The sequence below is a fragment of the Pongo pygmaeus genome, chromosome 11 (genome assembly GCF_028885625.2).
Source record: "Pongo pygmaeus isolate AG05252 chromosome 11, NHGRI_mPonPyg2-v2.0_pri, whole genome shotgun sequence".
Classification (NCBI taxonomy): domain Eukaryota; kingdom Metazoa; phylum Chordata; class Mammalia; order Primates; family Hominidae; genus Pongo; species Pongo pygmaeus.
In genome coordinates, this window is record NC_072384.2 from 115,205,377 (window position 1) to 115,222,770 (window position 17,394).

The 17,394-nt window shown below is 38.6% G+C and overlaps 1 protein-coding gene across 3 annotated transcripts in view; it reads right to left on the reverse strand.

The window, feature by feature from the left end:
* BARD1 (BRCA1 associated RING domain 1) overlaps positions 1–17,394 on the reverse strand; it is an 88,556-nt gene that overhangs the window by 48,692 nt on the left and 22,470 nt on the right. For 2 of the 3 annotated variants that reach the window (XM_054478220.2, XM_054478221.2), the window contains exon 4: positions 11,517–12,484. In XM_054478220.2, coding sequence (XP_054334195.1) covers positions 11,517–12,484 — 968 coding nt within the window. The remainder of the gene's footprint in view (positions 1–11,516; positions 12,485–17,394) is intronic. The other variant, XM_054478222.2, reaches the window with a different exon arrangement.

The following is a 17,394-nucleotide window of genomic DNA, read 5'->3' on the forward strand; positions in this document are numbered from 1 at the left end:
ATCCAGACCATTCCAACTCTCCTCATATCGGCAATAAGACGGTTATGCTTTCTTCTCATCTCATTTGTGTATTCAACAGGGTAGCACTTTTAAATTCCTTAAAGAACTTTTTCTTTGCATTCACGAATTGGCTGTTTGGCAAGAGACCTAGCTTTTGGCCTATCTCAACTTTCAACATGCCTTCCTCACTCATCATTTCTAGCTTCTTATATAAAGTAAGAGATGAGTGACTCTTCCTTCCACTTGAAAATTCAGAGGACATTGTAGGGTTATTAGTTTACCTAAATTCAATATTCTTGTGTCCCAGGAAACAAGGATTCAAAGGGAGAGAGATGGGAGAATTATCAGTAAGCAGAATAGTCAGAAAAGACAACATTTACCAATTAAGTTTGCTATGTTACATGGCCAGGGTTTGTGGTGCCCCAAAGCAATTACAATAGTAACATCGAAGATCACTGATCACAAATCACCGTAACAGATACAACAGTAGTGAAAAGATCTGAAATATTGTGAGAATTACCAAAATGTGACAGAGAGACACACTGAGCATATGCTGTTGGAAAAACAGCACTGACAGACTTGCTCAATGCAGGACTGTCAAAAAACACAAAAACAAAACGCTGTGAAGCACAAAAAAGTGAAGTGCAGTTAAATGAGGTATGCCTGTAATTTAACAGATAATTCTGATAACCTGGTCAATGGCACAATAAGTTACTGGTATTACAAAAGCAGACTTATACACACATGGTGAGTGACAGAGGAGAAAAATAGATACTAACTCCAAGAGGTGTTTTAGAAATTGAACTCTTGAAAATATCACATATGCCAAGGCTGCTTTTGTTTCCCTTGCTACCTTCTCATGAAACTACTATGAAGGATACATAATTTCACCCACAACATAACATGACTGTGTTCAAGTATAATAAACTACAAAGTTAAACTCTAAATGAGACTCCTCACAAGGGATCTTCTCTCTCTCCAGGGGATCTTCATCACCTTTGTTATGTTCTAAGCATACCATGCCTTGTAAGTTGCATTCAAAACATTATCTATTATGTCTACATCACTAACAAATCATGGCATGCCAGCTTCAAGCCATTCTTCTATTCCACAGTAAGTCACTGCTGTGGCATAAATTATGAGTAATCATTGCCATTTCAAGAATTTGTGCTAGAGAACTTGGTAGGGGGGTGTGGGGGAAGAAAAGGGGAAGGTCAGTATGGCACACATTCTCAAGCAAAGCTGACATAATAGAAAATAAAAAATTTTCTCTATATCCTTAGTATTTTGTTTTCTATTGGGTTGGTGCAAAAGTAATTGTGGTAATAAATCAGAAGAATAAATAATGAGTATCTTAGTTTCTACTTAGGCATAAAGCCTTCTCATAAACTCTCCCATTCATGACACAGTGTTCTCAATAGCAGTTTAACATAGGTGATGCAGACATTCAAATAGGAACATGAGTTATGAAGATATTCAAATAGGAAGACGGGTATAAAAAAGACTTATTGATAGGAGAGCAGAGAAATGACAATTTTGATTTCGGTCAGATTACTCTGCCTGTTACATAGAGAACTGACTGCAGGAAATACAAAGGGAAATTAGGAAGCTACTTCAGTGGTGTGGTCAAAAAATTATGACCTCCAAAAATGTCCACACACTAATAATCCCCAGAACCTGTGACTATGTTACCTTACGTGGTGAAAGGGACACTGCAATGTAATTAAGTGGACACACCTTGAGACGGGGAGATTATTCCGCATTTCTCAAGTAGCCCAATTTAATCATATGAATTCTTAAAAGCAGAGGGTCTTCCTGGCTATGTCAGAAAGATGAGATGTGAGAAGGACTCATTCTGCTGATGCTGGATTTGAAGATGAAGAAGAGGACCATGAACTAAAGGAATGTGATAGTCTCTAGAACCTGGAAACAACCCTCAGCTGAAAATCAGCAAGAAATCTGGATCTCAGTCTTACCACAAGAACTATGAAGTCCCTGCCAACCATCCAAGTAAAAATGAAATGGGTCTTTCCTGGAACCTCCTGAAAACAACTGACAACATGATTTTAGTGTGATGACACCAATACTAGACTTCAGGTGTACAGAACTGTAAGAAAATTAATTTGCAGGGGGAGGAGCCAAGACGGCCGAATAGGAACAGCTCCGGTCTACAGCTCCCAGTGTGAGTGACGCAGAAGACGGGTGATTTCTGCATTTCCATCTGAGGTACCGGGTTCATCTCACTAGGGAGTGCCAGACAGTGGGCGCAGGTCAGTGGGTGCGCGCACCGTGCGCGAGCCGAAGAAGGGCGAGGCATTGCCTCACTTGGGAAGCGCAAGGGGTCAGGGAGTTCCCTTTCCTGGTCAAAGAAAGGGGTGACAGACTGCACCTGGAAAATCGGGTCACTCCCAACCGAATACTGCGCTTTTCCCACGGGCTTAAAAAACGGCGCACCAGGAGATTATATCCCACACCTGGCTCAGAGGGTCCTACGCCCACGGAGTCTCGCTCATTGCTAGCACAGCAGTCTGAGATCAAACTGCAAGGCGGAAGCGAGGCTGGGGGAGGGGCGCCTGCCATTGCCCAGGCTTGCTTAGGTAAACAAAGCAGACTGGAAGCACTGGGTGGAGCCCACCACAGCTCAAGGAGGCCTACCTGCTTCTGTAGGCTCCACCTCTGGGAGCAGGGCACAGACAAACAAAAAGACAGCAGTAACCTCTGCAGACTTAAATGTCCCTGTCTGACAGCTTTGAGGAGAGCAGTGGTTCTCCCAGCATGCAGCTGGAGATCTGAGAACTGGCAGACTGCCTCCTCAAGTGGGTCCCTGACCCCTGACCCCCGAGCAGCCTAACTGGGAGGCACCCCCCAGCAGGGGCAGACTGACACCTCACACGGCCAGGTACTCCAACAGACCTGCAGCTGAGGGTCCTATCTGTTAGAAGGAAAACTAACAAACAGAAAGGACATCCACACCAAAAACCCATCTGTACATCACCATCATCAAAGACCAAAAGTAGATAAAACCACAAAGATGGGGAAAAAACAGAGCAGAAAAACTGGAAACTTTAAAAAGCAGAGCGCCTCTCCTCCTCCAAAGGAACGCAGTTCCTCACCAGCAACGGAACAAAGCTGGACGGAGAATGACTTTGACGAGCTGAGAGAAGAAGGCTTCAGACGATCATTAGTCCGAGCTACGGGAGGATATTCAAACCAAAGGCAAAGAAGTTGAAAACTTTGAAAAAAATTTAGAAGAATGTATAACTAGAATAACCAATACAGAGAAGTGCTTAAAGGAGCTGATGGAGGTGAAAACCAAGGCTCGAGAACTATGTGAAGAATGCAGAAGCCTCAGAAGCCAATGCGATCAAATGGAAGAAAGGGTATCAGCAATGGAAGATGAAATGAATGAAATGAAGCAAGAAGGGAAGTTTAGAGAAAAAAGAATAAAAAGAAACGAGCAAAGCCTCCAAGAAATATGGGACTATGTGAAAAGACCAAATCTACATCTGATTGGCGTACCTGAAAGGGATGGGTAGAATGGAACCATGTTGGAAAACACTCTGCAGGATATTATCCAGGAGAACTGCCCCAATCTAGCAAAGCAGGCCAACATTCAGATTCAGGAAATACAGAGAACGCCACAAAGATACTCCTCGAGAAGAGCAACTCCAAGACACATAATTGTCAGGTTCACCAAAGTTGAAATGAAGGAAAAAATGTTAAGGGCAGCCAGAGACAAAGGTCGGGTTACCCTCAAAGGAAAGCCCATCAGACTAACAGCGGATCTCTCGGCAGAAACTCTGCAAGCCAGAAGAGAGTGGGGGCCAATATTCAACATTCTTAAAGAAAAGAATTTTCAACCCAGAATTTCATATCCAGCCAAACTAAGCTTCATAAGTGAAGGAGAAATAAAATACTTTACAGACAAGCAAATGCTGAGAGATTTTGTCACCACCAGGCCTGCCCTAAAAGAGCTCCTGAAGGAAGCACTAAACATGGAAAGGCACAACTGGTACCAGCTGCTGCAAAATCATGCCAAAATGTAAAGACCATCGAGACTAGGAAGAGACTGCATCAACTAACGAGCAAAATAACCAGCTAACATCATAATGACAGGATCAAATTCACACATAAAAATATTAACTTTAAATGTAAATGGACTAAATACTCCGATTAAAAGACACAGACTGGCAAACTGGATCGAGAGTCAAGACACATCAGTGTGCTGTATTCAGGAAACCCATCTCACGTGCAGAGACACACATAGGCTCAAAATAAAAGGATGGAGGAAGATCTACTAACCAAATGGAAAGCAAAAAAAGGCAGGGGTTGCAATCCTAGTCTCTGATAAAATAGACTTTAAGCCAACAAACATCAAAAGAGACAAAGAAGGCCATTACATAATGGTAAAGGGATCAATTCAACAAGAAGAGCTAACTATCCTAAATATATATGCACCCAATACAGGAGCACCCAGATTCATAAAGCAAGTCCTGAGGGACCTACAAAGAGACTTAGACTCCCACACATTAATAATGGGAGACTTTAACATCCCACTGTCAACATTAGACAGATCAACGAGACAGAAAGTCAAAAAGGATACCCAGGAAGTGAACTCAGCTCTGCACCAAGCGGACCTAATAGATATCTACAGAACTCTCCACCCCAAATCAACAGAATATACATTTTTTTCAGCAGCACACCACACCTATTCCAAAATTGACCACATACTTGGAAGTAAAGCACTCCTCAGCAAATGTAAAAGAACAGAAATTATAACAAACTATCTCTCAGATCACAGTGCAATCAAGCTAGAACTCAGGATTAAGAATCTCACTCAAAACCGCTCAACTACATGGAAACTGAACAACCTGCTCCTGAACGACTAATGGGTACATAACGAAATGAAGGCAGAAATAAAGATGTTCTTTGAAACCAACGAGAACCAAGACACAACATACCAGAATCTCTGGGATGCATTCAAAGCAGTGTGTAGAGGGAAATTTATAGCACTAAATGCCCATAAGAGAAAGCAGGAAAGATCCAAAATTGACACCCTAACATCACAATTAAAATAACTAGAAAAGCAAGAGCAAACACATTCAAAAGCTAGCAGAAGGCAAGAAATAACTAAAATCAGAGCAGAACTGAAGGAAATAGAGACACAAAAAACCCTTCAAAAAATTAATGAATCCAGGAGCTGGTTTTTTGAAAGGATCAACAAAATTGATAGACCGCTAGCAAGACTCATAAAGAACAAAAGAGAGAAGAATAAAATAGATGCAGTAAAAAATGATAAAGGGGATATCACCACCAATCCCACAGAAATACAAACTACCATCAGAGAATATTACAAACACCTCTTTGCAAATAAACTAGAAAATGTAGAAGAAATGGATAAATTCCTCAACACATACACCCTCCCAAGACTAAACCAAGAAGAAGTTGAATCTCTGAATAGACCAATAACAGGAGCTGAAATTGTGGCAATAATCAATAGCTTACCAACCAAAAAGAGTCCAGGACCAGATGGATTCACAGCCGAATTCTACCAGAGGTACAAGGAGGAGGTGGTACCATTCCTTCTGAAACTATTCCAATCAATAGAAAAAGAGGGAATCCTCCCTAACTCATTTTATGAGGCCAGCATCATCCTGATACCAAAGCCGGGCAGAGACACAACCAAAAAAGAGAATTTTAGACCAATATCCTTGATGAACATTGATGCAAAAATCCTCAATAAAATACTGGCAAACCGAATCCAGCAGCACATCAAAAAGCTTATCCACCATGATCAAGAGGGCTTCAGCCCTGGGATGCAAGGCTGGTTCAATATATGCAAATCAATAAATGTAATCCAGCATATAAACAGAACCAAAGACAAAAACCACATCATTATCTCAATAGATGCAGAAAAGGCCTTTGACAAAGTTCAACAACCCTTCATGCTAAAAACTCTCAATAAATTAGGTATTGATGGGATGTATCTCAAAATAATAAGAGCTATCTATGACAAACCCACAGCCAATATCATACTGAATGGGCAAAAACTGGAAGCATTCCCTTTGAAAACTGGCACAAGACAGGAATGCCCTCTCTCACCACTCCTATTCAACATAGTGTTGGAAGTTCTGGCCAGGGCAATTAGGCAGGAGAAGGAAATAAAGGGTATTCAATTAGGAAAAGAGGAAGTCAAATTGTCCCTGTTTGCAGACGACATGATAGTATATCTAGAAAACCCCATTGTCTCAGCCCAAAATCTCCTTAAGCTGATAAGCAACTTCAGCAAAGTCTCAGGATACAAAACCAATGTAGAAAAATCACAAGCATTCTTATACACCAACAACAGACAAACAGAGAGCCAAATCATGAGTGAACTCCCATTCACAATTGCTTCAAAGAGAATAAAATATCTAGGAATCCAACTTACAAGGGACGTGAAGGACCTCTTCAAGGAGAACTACAAACCACTGCTCAAGGAAATAAAAGAGGATACAAACAAATGGAAGAACATTCCATGCTCATGGGTAGGAAGAATCAATATCGTGAAAATGGCCATACCGCCCAAGGTAATTTACAGATTCAATGCCATCCCCATCAAGCTACCAATGACTTTCTTCACAGAATTGGAAAAAACTACTTTAAAGTTCATATGGAACCAAAAAAGAGCTTGCATCGCCAAGTCAATCCTAAGCCAAAAGAACAAAGCTGGAGGCATCACACTACCTGACTTCAAACTATACTACAAGGCTACAGCAACCAAAACAGCATGGTACTGGTACCAAAACAGAGATATAGATCAATGGAACAGAACAGAGCCCTCAGAAATAATGCCACATATCTACAACTATCTGATCTTTGACAAACCTGACAAAAACAAGCAATGGGGAAAGGATTCCCTATTTAATAAATGGTGCTGGGAAAACTGGCTAGCCATATGGAGAAAGCTGAAACTGGATCCCTTCCTTACACCTTATACAAAAATCAATTCAAGATGGATTAAAGACTTAAACGTTAGACCTAAAACCATAAAAACCCTAGAAGAAAACCTAGGCATTACCATTCAGGACACAGGCATGGGCAAGGACTTCATGTCTAAAACACCAAAAGCAATGGCAACAAAAGCCAAAATTGACAAACGGGATCTAATTAAACTCAAGAGCTTCTGCACAGCAAAAGAAACTACCATCAGAGTGAACAGGCAACCTACAAAATGGGAGAAAATTTTCGCAACCTACTCATCTGACAAAGGGCTAATATCCAGAATCTACAATGAACTCAAACAAATTTATAAGAAAAAAACAAACAACCCCATCAAAAAGTGGGTGAAGGACATGAACAGACACTTCTCAAAAGAAGACATTTATGCAGCCAAAAAACACATGAAAAAATGCTCATCATCACTGGCCATCAGAGAAATTCAAATCAAAACCACGATGAGATACCATCTCATACCAGTTAGAATGGATATCATTAAAAAATCAGGAAACAACAGGTGCTGGAGAGGATGTGGAGAAATAGGAACACTTTTACACTGTTGGTGTGACTGTAAACTCGTTCAACCCTTGTGGAAGTCAGTGTGGCGATTCCTCAGGGATCTAGAACTAGAAATACCATTTAACCCAGCCATCCCATTACTGGGTATATACCCAAAGGACTGTAAATCATGCTGCTATAAAGACACATGCACACGTATGTTTACTGCAGCATTATTCACAATAGCAAAGACTTGGAACCAACCCAAATGCCCATCAATGATAGGCTGGATTAAGAAAATGTGGCACATATACACCATGGAATACTATGCAGCCATAAAAAAGGATGAGTTCATGTCCTTTGTAGGGACATGGATGAAGCTGGAAACCATCATTCTCAGCAAACTATCGCAAGGACAAAAAACCAAACACCGCATATTCTCACTCATAGGTGGGAAGTGAACAATGAGAACACATGGACACAGGAAGGGGAACATCACACTCTGGGGACTGTTGTGGGGTGGGGGGAGGGGGGGAGGGATGGCATTGGGAGATATACCTAAAGTATAATAATAATAAATAAATAAAGAAAGAAAGAAAGAAAGAAAGAAAGAAAATTAATTTGCACTGCTTTGAATCACTAACTTTGTGGTAGTTTGTTTTGGCAGCAATAGAAAACTAATGCAAGTGGTAGGGGCAAGAAAAGAGAAGTAGCTGCCAGTAGGGTGGTAGCTATGGAAAGGTTATGGCCAATGATGATGCCCAGAGGTAGTTTGGGGCAAGGTATTATACAATGTTTATTAATAATGTTTCCGAGCTCAGAAATCAATCAGTAAAGCCGTACCTGCAGTGGGGGAAGGTAACTAGCGCAGGAGAACAAACTCCTGCTGGGTTCTCTGCCCTCGGTGCATACACCAAGCATGCTCAGCGCAACCATGTGCTCAAACTGTAGAAACTGCAAGTTTATCAACATGCTTAAGAAACAATACAATGCAAGTCTAAATAACTTTAGAGCCACTTCAAATCCTTTTCTGAAGTAGGTGGGTACAAAATATAAATAATCACCACCAAAAAAGATGCATTACCTTTTGACAGCACAAAACCTGGTCCTTCCCCTTATTTGCTTTGGCTGCCTTAAAGGTAACCAAAACTAAATTCACTCCAGTTGTAGTAACTCTTTCCTCTTTACCAACTCCTTGTTCCATTTTATAGTAGCTTTAACTTTAGAGCCACTTCAAATCCTTTTCTGAAGCAGGTGGGTGCAAAATATAAATAAGATAGCAGAATTGCAATATGTGTACACATAGATTTATTCATTCTTGGCTGCAAATGAGAAAATTAAGATAGGAATGAAATGAAAACTGTTTCTAAAAAGGTTGGCCAGGTATGGTGGCTCATGCCTGTAATCCCAAGACTTTGGGAGGCCGAGGAGGACAGATCACCTGAGGTGAGGAGTTCGAGACCAGCCTGGCCAACATGGTGAAACTCTGTCTCTACTAAAAATATAAAAAGTAGCCTGGCATGATGGCAGGTGCCTGTAATCCCAGCTATTTGGGAAGCTGAAGCAGAAGAATTGCTTGAACCCAGGAGGCGGAGGTTGCAGTGAGCTGAGATTGTGCCACTGCATTCCAGCCTGGGTGACAGAGCAAGACTCTGTCCCCCACCCCTCCCCCCCCCCAAAAAAAGAAAGAATATATAAATGTATGTAAATATATTTATATAAGCAAATCTGATTTTAAGGATATGTCTATTAAAATAAAGCTAAGGCGAGAGGCATACATTCAACTCATAAAAAAATTTAAAAGGACACTATTAATTGGTGCTCTTAAAAACAATAAAAATTAACTTTTAAAAAATGTACCATAACATAATCTGACAACTGGTGACAATAATTGCATTTAATAATTAAGTTCAAGGAAATAAAAATGGATTTAATAATTCCGGCAAAACTCTAAGTAAACTGACAAAACTCGTATGAAGTAATCTTGAACATGTTAATAGAGAAAATTCACCAAGACAGGAGGATGCCATCATTTTATCCTGACTTAATATTCTATTACGGTTTCTTCACATTCCTAGACCAAGAGTAGGCAAACTATAAAGCCTATGGGCCAGTCACCCAGTTTTGTACATAAGTTTTATTAGTTTGCATATTGTCTATGGCTACTTTTGCACTAAGAAGGCAGAGCTGAACAGCTATGATAGAGATTTCATGGCCTGCAAAGCTGAAAACGTTTACTCTAACTGCCCCTTTAAGAAAGAATTTACAAAACTCTGCCCTAGACCCTAGGGATCCTCATTAATAAAGATAAATTATTCTTATGGTTAGAAGAAAAAGTTGCCACCAATATAAGTAAATGCTTGCCTGATAGTCCAAAAATTTCCCAGAAAGCAAAATATATAAATTACTATGTATTAGCCAGCAAAATGAACAAAAATAATCATTACACTAGCTACTTATGTCTATAACTTTATGTTTACAATAGCTTATAGGTACATATAATATACAAATATATAACAAAGATGACAAAAAAGTCTAATTTTGTAAGTCAGGCTTTGCAAAAATCAAACTAAAACACAACCAGAGCCAAGTGCAAAAATTCAACATGTCCAAAGGATATGTGGTCATGTTGTAAGGTCCCTGCCTCACTGGTATCAGAAATAGAGTACAGTCATCCCTCAGTATCTGTGGGGGATTGGTTCCAGAATCCCAGCAGATACCAAAATCCACAGATTCCTCAAATAAAATGATGTATTTGCAAATAACCTACACACATCCTCCAGTATACTTTAAATCATCTCTAAATTACTTATAATACCTAATATAATATAAATGCTATGTAGATAGTTGTTATACGATATTTTTTAATTTGCATTACTTTTTATTGCGTATTGTTATTGGCTTTTCTCCCAAATATTTTTGATTCGCAGTTGGTTGAACCCATAAACATAGAACACACAGATACACAGAGCTGACTGTATTCCTCATTAATCTAGAAGAAATGCAAGGAAAACAAACCAGCAGCAGCTGGGATAAGCTCACTTTGTGCTATTCCCTTTCTCCACACAGAAATACAGGAATCTTTGGATCACACTCAATGTCTACTCCATGTTCTTCCCAAATGTTTTATGTTGCCCACCAGCCTCATGTTTGTGGGCTTCCAAGTGGTTCCTCCCAGGTGTCCCAAAGTTCTCTACCCATCAAGAAGACCAAAGGATTTCCTGGGTGAACTGACTACGCACAGTTGCTGAGACAGCATAAAAGCTATCCTAATTTAGTACTAAGGTCGACCATATCATACTTTCTCCTAACACTTGCATGAAATCACAGAGCAAAGCCTATAAAGCTATGGTGCCTACTGCTCTACTTCACATGTAGTGTTTGTGTCAATTTCAAAGATTAACCACTGCCAAGTGTTCATAAAACAGGCCAGGTTCCAAAAAACGCTGCCACATCTCAGGTGTTGAGGCAATAATTAAAGAGAATGAAAGTCAATGAACAGGTCAGTAAAAGCAATGGCTGATTGTAGGGCAAAAAGCAGCTCCTTTGTGGTGAACCGGAGGAGCCATTTCTGATAGTCAAATGTCCCGGTCACTGGAGAAATGTACAGACCACATCTTTCAACTTTCCAAATTCTGGCTGAATTTGGATGGTAAATCTGGGCTCTTTTACTAAGTAAACATTGTTGCCTGTAATAACTTAGCAATTGTCTACATTCATAAAGCATGAGGACAGGTAAACAAAATGATAAAAACTGAAGGCAAAATAGACAAAAGCAAAAGCACTTGGCAAAATAAAAGCTGAAATATTCAAATATTGGTTTTCTCCTACAAGATCATGCTGCCCAGACTCAGGGGCCACTGCTCCATCTGAAGTAGAGATGCTGTCCCTGTGAATCTGGCTTCTCTGGTTCTGAGGAAGTATCGTGTCTGTGAAAGGTTAATTATCCTAGTAACCCTATGCCATTTTTCACAAACTCCAAACAAACTGCTTTACAGTTGGCCTCATTCTGAGATGGTATTTGAGAGTAAGCATCCTACCTTAATAGAAGCAATATGGAGCAAAGTCTCTCCTCTATGATTTCTTTTCACAGCCATATTGGGCAACAGCTTCATTACTGAGGGACTAGACATCACTCGCCTGTAACTTGAACTATTTAATGTAGAAGGTGGTGTACCTGGTGAAAGACTAATGAATTCATCAGACATGTTACTGTTTTTCCTCTCTGATGTACCACCAACTTTATGTTTGCATGAAGGTGGTGAAGAACATTCAGGCAATGGTGTATTTTCTGAGGGCACCGTTTGCTTAACAAAATCTCCACTGGTGCTCAGAATGCTGGTTCTACATCTCTTAGAAATGGGACTGGGAAGTCTATTCTGATGGCCACGTTTTCCATTATTTTCTAATGGCAAAGATTTCTTAGATGTAAGATAATTTTTGCAGACCTTCTCAGGAGTCACTAGTTCATTCCTGCTCTTAGTGTCTGGAGACTCTATTTGCTCAGCCAATGGTAAAGAGACGTCAGTTAAACTTCCAAAACATTCAGATTCTGTCAAGGAGCCACTTGCTAGTAAGTCTATTTCACCATTTATCTGAGGACTGGAGATAATGGATGGTTGGCTACAGAAGGATACCAGCTTTTGCTTAGATTCCTCTTTGGAGTCAAATTCACTGTCTTCTTTTTCTGCCTCTAAATTCCATTTTTTGTTGATTTCAGCTAAAGTTTTCTTTTTTTGCTTTTTTCGAGATCTTGCAGAAGCCTTTTTAGCCCTCTCAGAAACATCTGCAGGAGGACTTGGGGAAACAAATTCATATGAGTCGTGCGGAGCACTTGCATCTTTTTTTATTGCAGGCTGGGTTTGTACTGAAGCTTTACTCACAACATATCTGACTTTCTTACTTCGAGGGCTAAACCACATTTTAATTGAATTCTTCTTGTTTTCTGCATCATTAAACAAACTTTTCCTATCTTTATCTTCTTTCCTATCTTTATCTTCTTTTAAATCTGACAGAAAAAAAAGAAAAAGAAATCTGTTACATGAAATTTATTGCTCCCACATGGAGCTCCCGAAGAATTTTGTTTATAGTTCCCCTAAAGTGTATCATCTTTTAATTATGTACTTCTTTCTCAGCTCCTAGAGTATGAACTCTTTGATAGCAGATATTCACTCATTCAATAAATACTTAATGAATCTGACTTTGTGCCATATCCTAGAGACTGAAGATATAGCAGAGAACAAAACATGAAACTTATATTCCAAAGATAGTACCCAAAAAAACCCATAAAATACAAATCTAACAGAATGTATAAGTTCTGTTTGCTAAGAATTACAAAATACTTATTAAAGAATTCTACACAAATGGAGAGATATACCATGTTCATGAACCATAACAATATTGTTAAGATGCCTATTGTTCCAAACAGATTTACAGATATAACAAATCCCAATGTAATTTCCAGTAGGCTTGTTTGTAAAACTCAACAAGCAATTATAAAATTTACATGGAAAAAGAAAGGTACCATTTGAAAGGCAAAAGACTTAGAACGACCAACATAATACTGAAGAACCAAGTTGGAGGACTCATACTATATGATTTCAAGACATATCTCTGACAAAATGAATACAGGGGATTAAAGACAATAGTCATGACCCTTTAGGTATCATCTAATACTAACTTCAAGCTGTATAACCAAAGATTAGTAAGAATAAATGAACAATAACTACATATTCAAACATAATCTCTTAAGCAAAATAAGCTACATACACATTATATGTTTTCACTTACATCAAATATAAAACAGTCAAAACTAATTTAATGTGTTAAGTCAGAATAGTAGTTGGTTACCCCTATAGGGAAAAGCAGTGACTGAAAGGGAGCACAAGAGGGGCTTCCAGAGTATTGTTTTTGTTCTGAGTGAGTTCAGTTTGTGCAAATTCATTAAACTATACGGTTAGAAAATATATATTTTTTCTACATATATATAAAAAATGCTTTTTAAAAATTTTAAAAATATAGATTTATAATCAAGAATTAAAACACAAAGATTCCATTGAGGGTAGACAGAATATACAAAGATTCAGTAGAGTTTTTAAAAAGAAAAAAAATTGTCTCTATGTACACAAAGTGCCACATTTTGTGAGAGATACTCTTCTTTACAATCACCTGCTACTTTAATTAAGGTCATCAAGGAAGGCATCAAGGAGAAGCTGATTCTTGAGCTGAGATGTAAATGATATAAAGGAAACAGTCCTGTGGCTCTCACATCCAATGCAGAAAAGGGATACAATGTTTTATATTGTAGAATTATCACTCTGACTGCCATGTGGAGGAGAAACTTTGGGAAGAAAAGAGTAGAAACAATAGCCAATTATGTGGCTATCATCCAAGAGGAAATATATTGGCTCTGACAAGTGTTACAGTAAAAGAAATGATAAAAAGCATTCTAAAAGATCACAAGTTAACTACACCAAGAGGCAAGAGCAAGATGACAAAATGTTCAAAGGCCCAATAGCAGAGAGCATATACAGTTGTTCCTCCATTTTATTGGGGGACTGGTTCGAGAACTCCCTTGGATTCCAAAATACCCACATACTCAATTCCTGTACTCACTCCTGGAGAAGCAGAGTGTAGAAAAAGTCACCCCTCTGTATACTTGGGTTTTGCATGCCATGAATACTGTATTTTCCATCTGGATTTGCCCAAAAAACATCTGTATATAAGTGGACCCATGCAGCTCAAGCCTATGTTATTCAAGGGGCAACTGTAATAAATTTAAGGAACTAAAGGATGGCCAGTATACCTCACTTACAGAGACCATGGAAGAAAGTGATTTTTAAAGAAAATGTGGCACATATACACCATGGAATACTATGCAGCCATAAAAAAGAATGACTTCATGTCCTTTGCAGGGACATGGATAAAGCTGGAAGCCATCATTCTCAGCAAACTAACACAGGAACAGAAAACCAAAAACCACATCTTCTCACTTATAAGTGGAAGTTAAACAATGAGAAGACATGGACACAGGGAGGGGAACATCACACACCAGGGCCTGTCAGGGGGTGGGGGGCAAGGCGAGTGAGAGCATTAGGACAAATACCTAATGCATGTGGGTCTTAAAACCTAGATGACGGGTTGATAGGTGCAGCAAACCATCGTGACACAGATATACAGACTAATGGAACAGAACAGAGCCCTCAGAAATAATGCCACACATCTACAACCATCTGATTTTTGACAAACCTAACAAAACAAGCAATGGGGAAAGGATTCCCTATTTAATAAATGATGTTGGGAAACTGGCTAGCCATATGCAGAAAACTGAAACTGGACCCCTTCCTTACACCTTATATAAAAATTAACTCAACATGGATTAAAGACTTAAACATAAGACCTAAAACCATAAAAATGCTAGAAGAAAACCTAGGCAATACCATTCAGGACATGGGCATGGGCAAAGACTTCAGGACTAAAACAATGTCCTGAAGTCTTTTACTGCAATGGCAGTAAAAGCCAAAGTTGACAAATGGGATCTAATTAAACTAAAGACCTTCTGCACAGCAAAACAAACTATCATCAGAGTGAACAGGCAACCTACAGAATAGGAGAAAAATTTTTGCAATCTATACATCTGACAGAGGACTCCAGAATCTACAAAGAACTTAAACAAATTTACAAGAAAAAAACAACCCCATCAAAAAGTGGATGAAGGATATAAACAGACACTTCTCAAAAGAAGACATTTATGCGGCCAACGAACATGAAAAAAAAGCTCATCATCATCATTAGACAAATGCAAATCAAAACCACAATGAGATATCATCTCACGCCAGTTAGAATGGCGATCATTAAAAAGTCAGGAAACAACAGATGCTGGAGAGGACGTGGAGAAACAGAAACACATTTACACTGTTGGTGGGGGTGTAAATTAGTTCAACCATTGTGGAAGACAATGTGGCGATTCCTCAAGGATCTAGGACCAGAAATACCATTTGACCCAGCAATCCCATTACTGGGTATATACCCAAAGGATTATAAATCATTCTACTATAAAGACACATGCACATGTATGTTTATTGCAGCACTGTTCACAATAGCAAAGACTTGGAATCAACCCAAATGCCCATCAATGACAGACTGGATAAAGAAAATGTGGCACATATACAACATGGAATACTATACACCCATAAAAAGGATGAGTTCATGTCCTTTAGCAGGGACATGGATGAAGCTGGAAACCATCATTCTCAGCAAACTAACACAGGAACAGAAAACCAAACTGCATGTTCTCACTCATAAGTGGGAGGTGAACAATGAGAACACATGGACACGGGGGGGGAACATCACACACTGCGGCCTGTCGGACGGAGCGGGGTCAGTGGAGGGATAGCATTAGGAGAAATACCTAATGTAGATGACAGGTTGATGGGTGCAGCAAACCACCACGGCACGTGTAAACCTATGTAACAAACCTGTATGTTCTGCACATGTATCCCAGAAATTAAAGTATAATTTAAAAAAAAAAAAAAGAAAGCCATTTGTTCTTTCCATAGAAGCCTTTTCTTCCCTCTACCTCTTCCCATTAATTTAGGTTTATAAACTCCCACTTTTACCTGTTTGGAGAGTCACATTTTTCTGTGAACTCACATGTATATTCATAAATAAAAATCTATCTTTTCTCTCGCTAATCTTTTTTACAGTTTAATTCACAGGCCTCCATACAATGAACCTAAGAGTATAGAGGAAAAGTTTTTCTTCATTGACAAATCATACAAGTCATCCACTTTTCTGATTTTGACAATCAACTCCCTTCAAGTTGTCTTACGTTGTTTTTGTCTTTGGGATATTCATTTTCTTCAAGAAAAAAAAATTGCCTTAAAATTCTCTCTCACCCCATGAAAACATAGGTAAAATTAACCCAGCTCAGCCCAGCACAGTGGTGAGCACATGAATAGACGGTACTCAGTAAGTACTAGTGAATAAATTATTTGATATTCTCTTAAATCTTTCCAAATCTCTTTATGTAAGAGATGTTAGAATTAATTTTAAGAGCTAAAAGAAAACTTGAAAATAATTTAGTCTAATTCTTTCATTTTAACAATGAAGGACTAAAGTTAAAACAAAAACAAGGAAGGAGTCCCCTAACTCCCAATCTGGTGCTCTATCTCTCCACACAAACTGGATTAGCAAAAGGTAATTTCAGGCCCAGAAAAAAAAAAGAAAGAAAGAAAGAAAGAAAAAAAGAACATTAGAAAGGGAGGAAAGTTGGAAAAATAATAATCTGATAAGATTAAAAACAATAATTAACAAATGATTTCATGTTGCCTGACACACATTCTCCTAATTAACAGACAATCTCCTCTGACCAACCAGGCTTCTTACAATATGTTTAGTTATTCCTATTTAAAAAAGAAAGAGAAGAAAAGAGAGAGAGAGAGAAAAAGAGAGAAAAAGAAACTACCCAAATTTTGTTTTCCTCCTTAAAAGTCACTCTTCATTCAAATCAAAAAGAACTCTGCATAAAACTTTACTTACATTACAGAACCAAAGAAAACTTTTAATAGAATGGAGTTCTAAACCTAAGGTAGTTTAAGAAGAAAACCAGCGGCCACTAGTCTTACTCCTAAGGGCTAACATCCACCATATAGGAAATAAACATCTGATGTTACTAAGGTGTTCAATAACATTTTCAAATGGTGATTATTCTTGAGACCTGTTAATACTTAAGAGATACAGTATTATTTTCATTTTCTTACTGTATTGGGGAATAAATTTCTTTTCAACATTCTCTTGTCCTTATCAGCAAAAGAAAAGTATATCATCAATTATTTTTTATTTCCTTTAAGTCATTTTTTATTCACATAGAACAGCTTGTTTTATTGTTTTACCAGCTTAAAATTATTAATACACCAG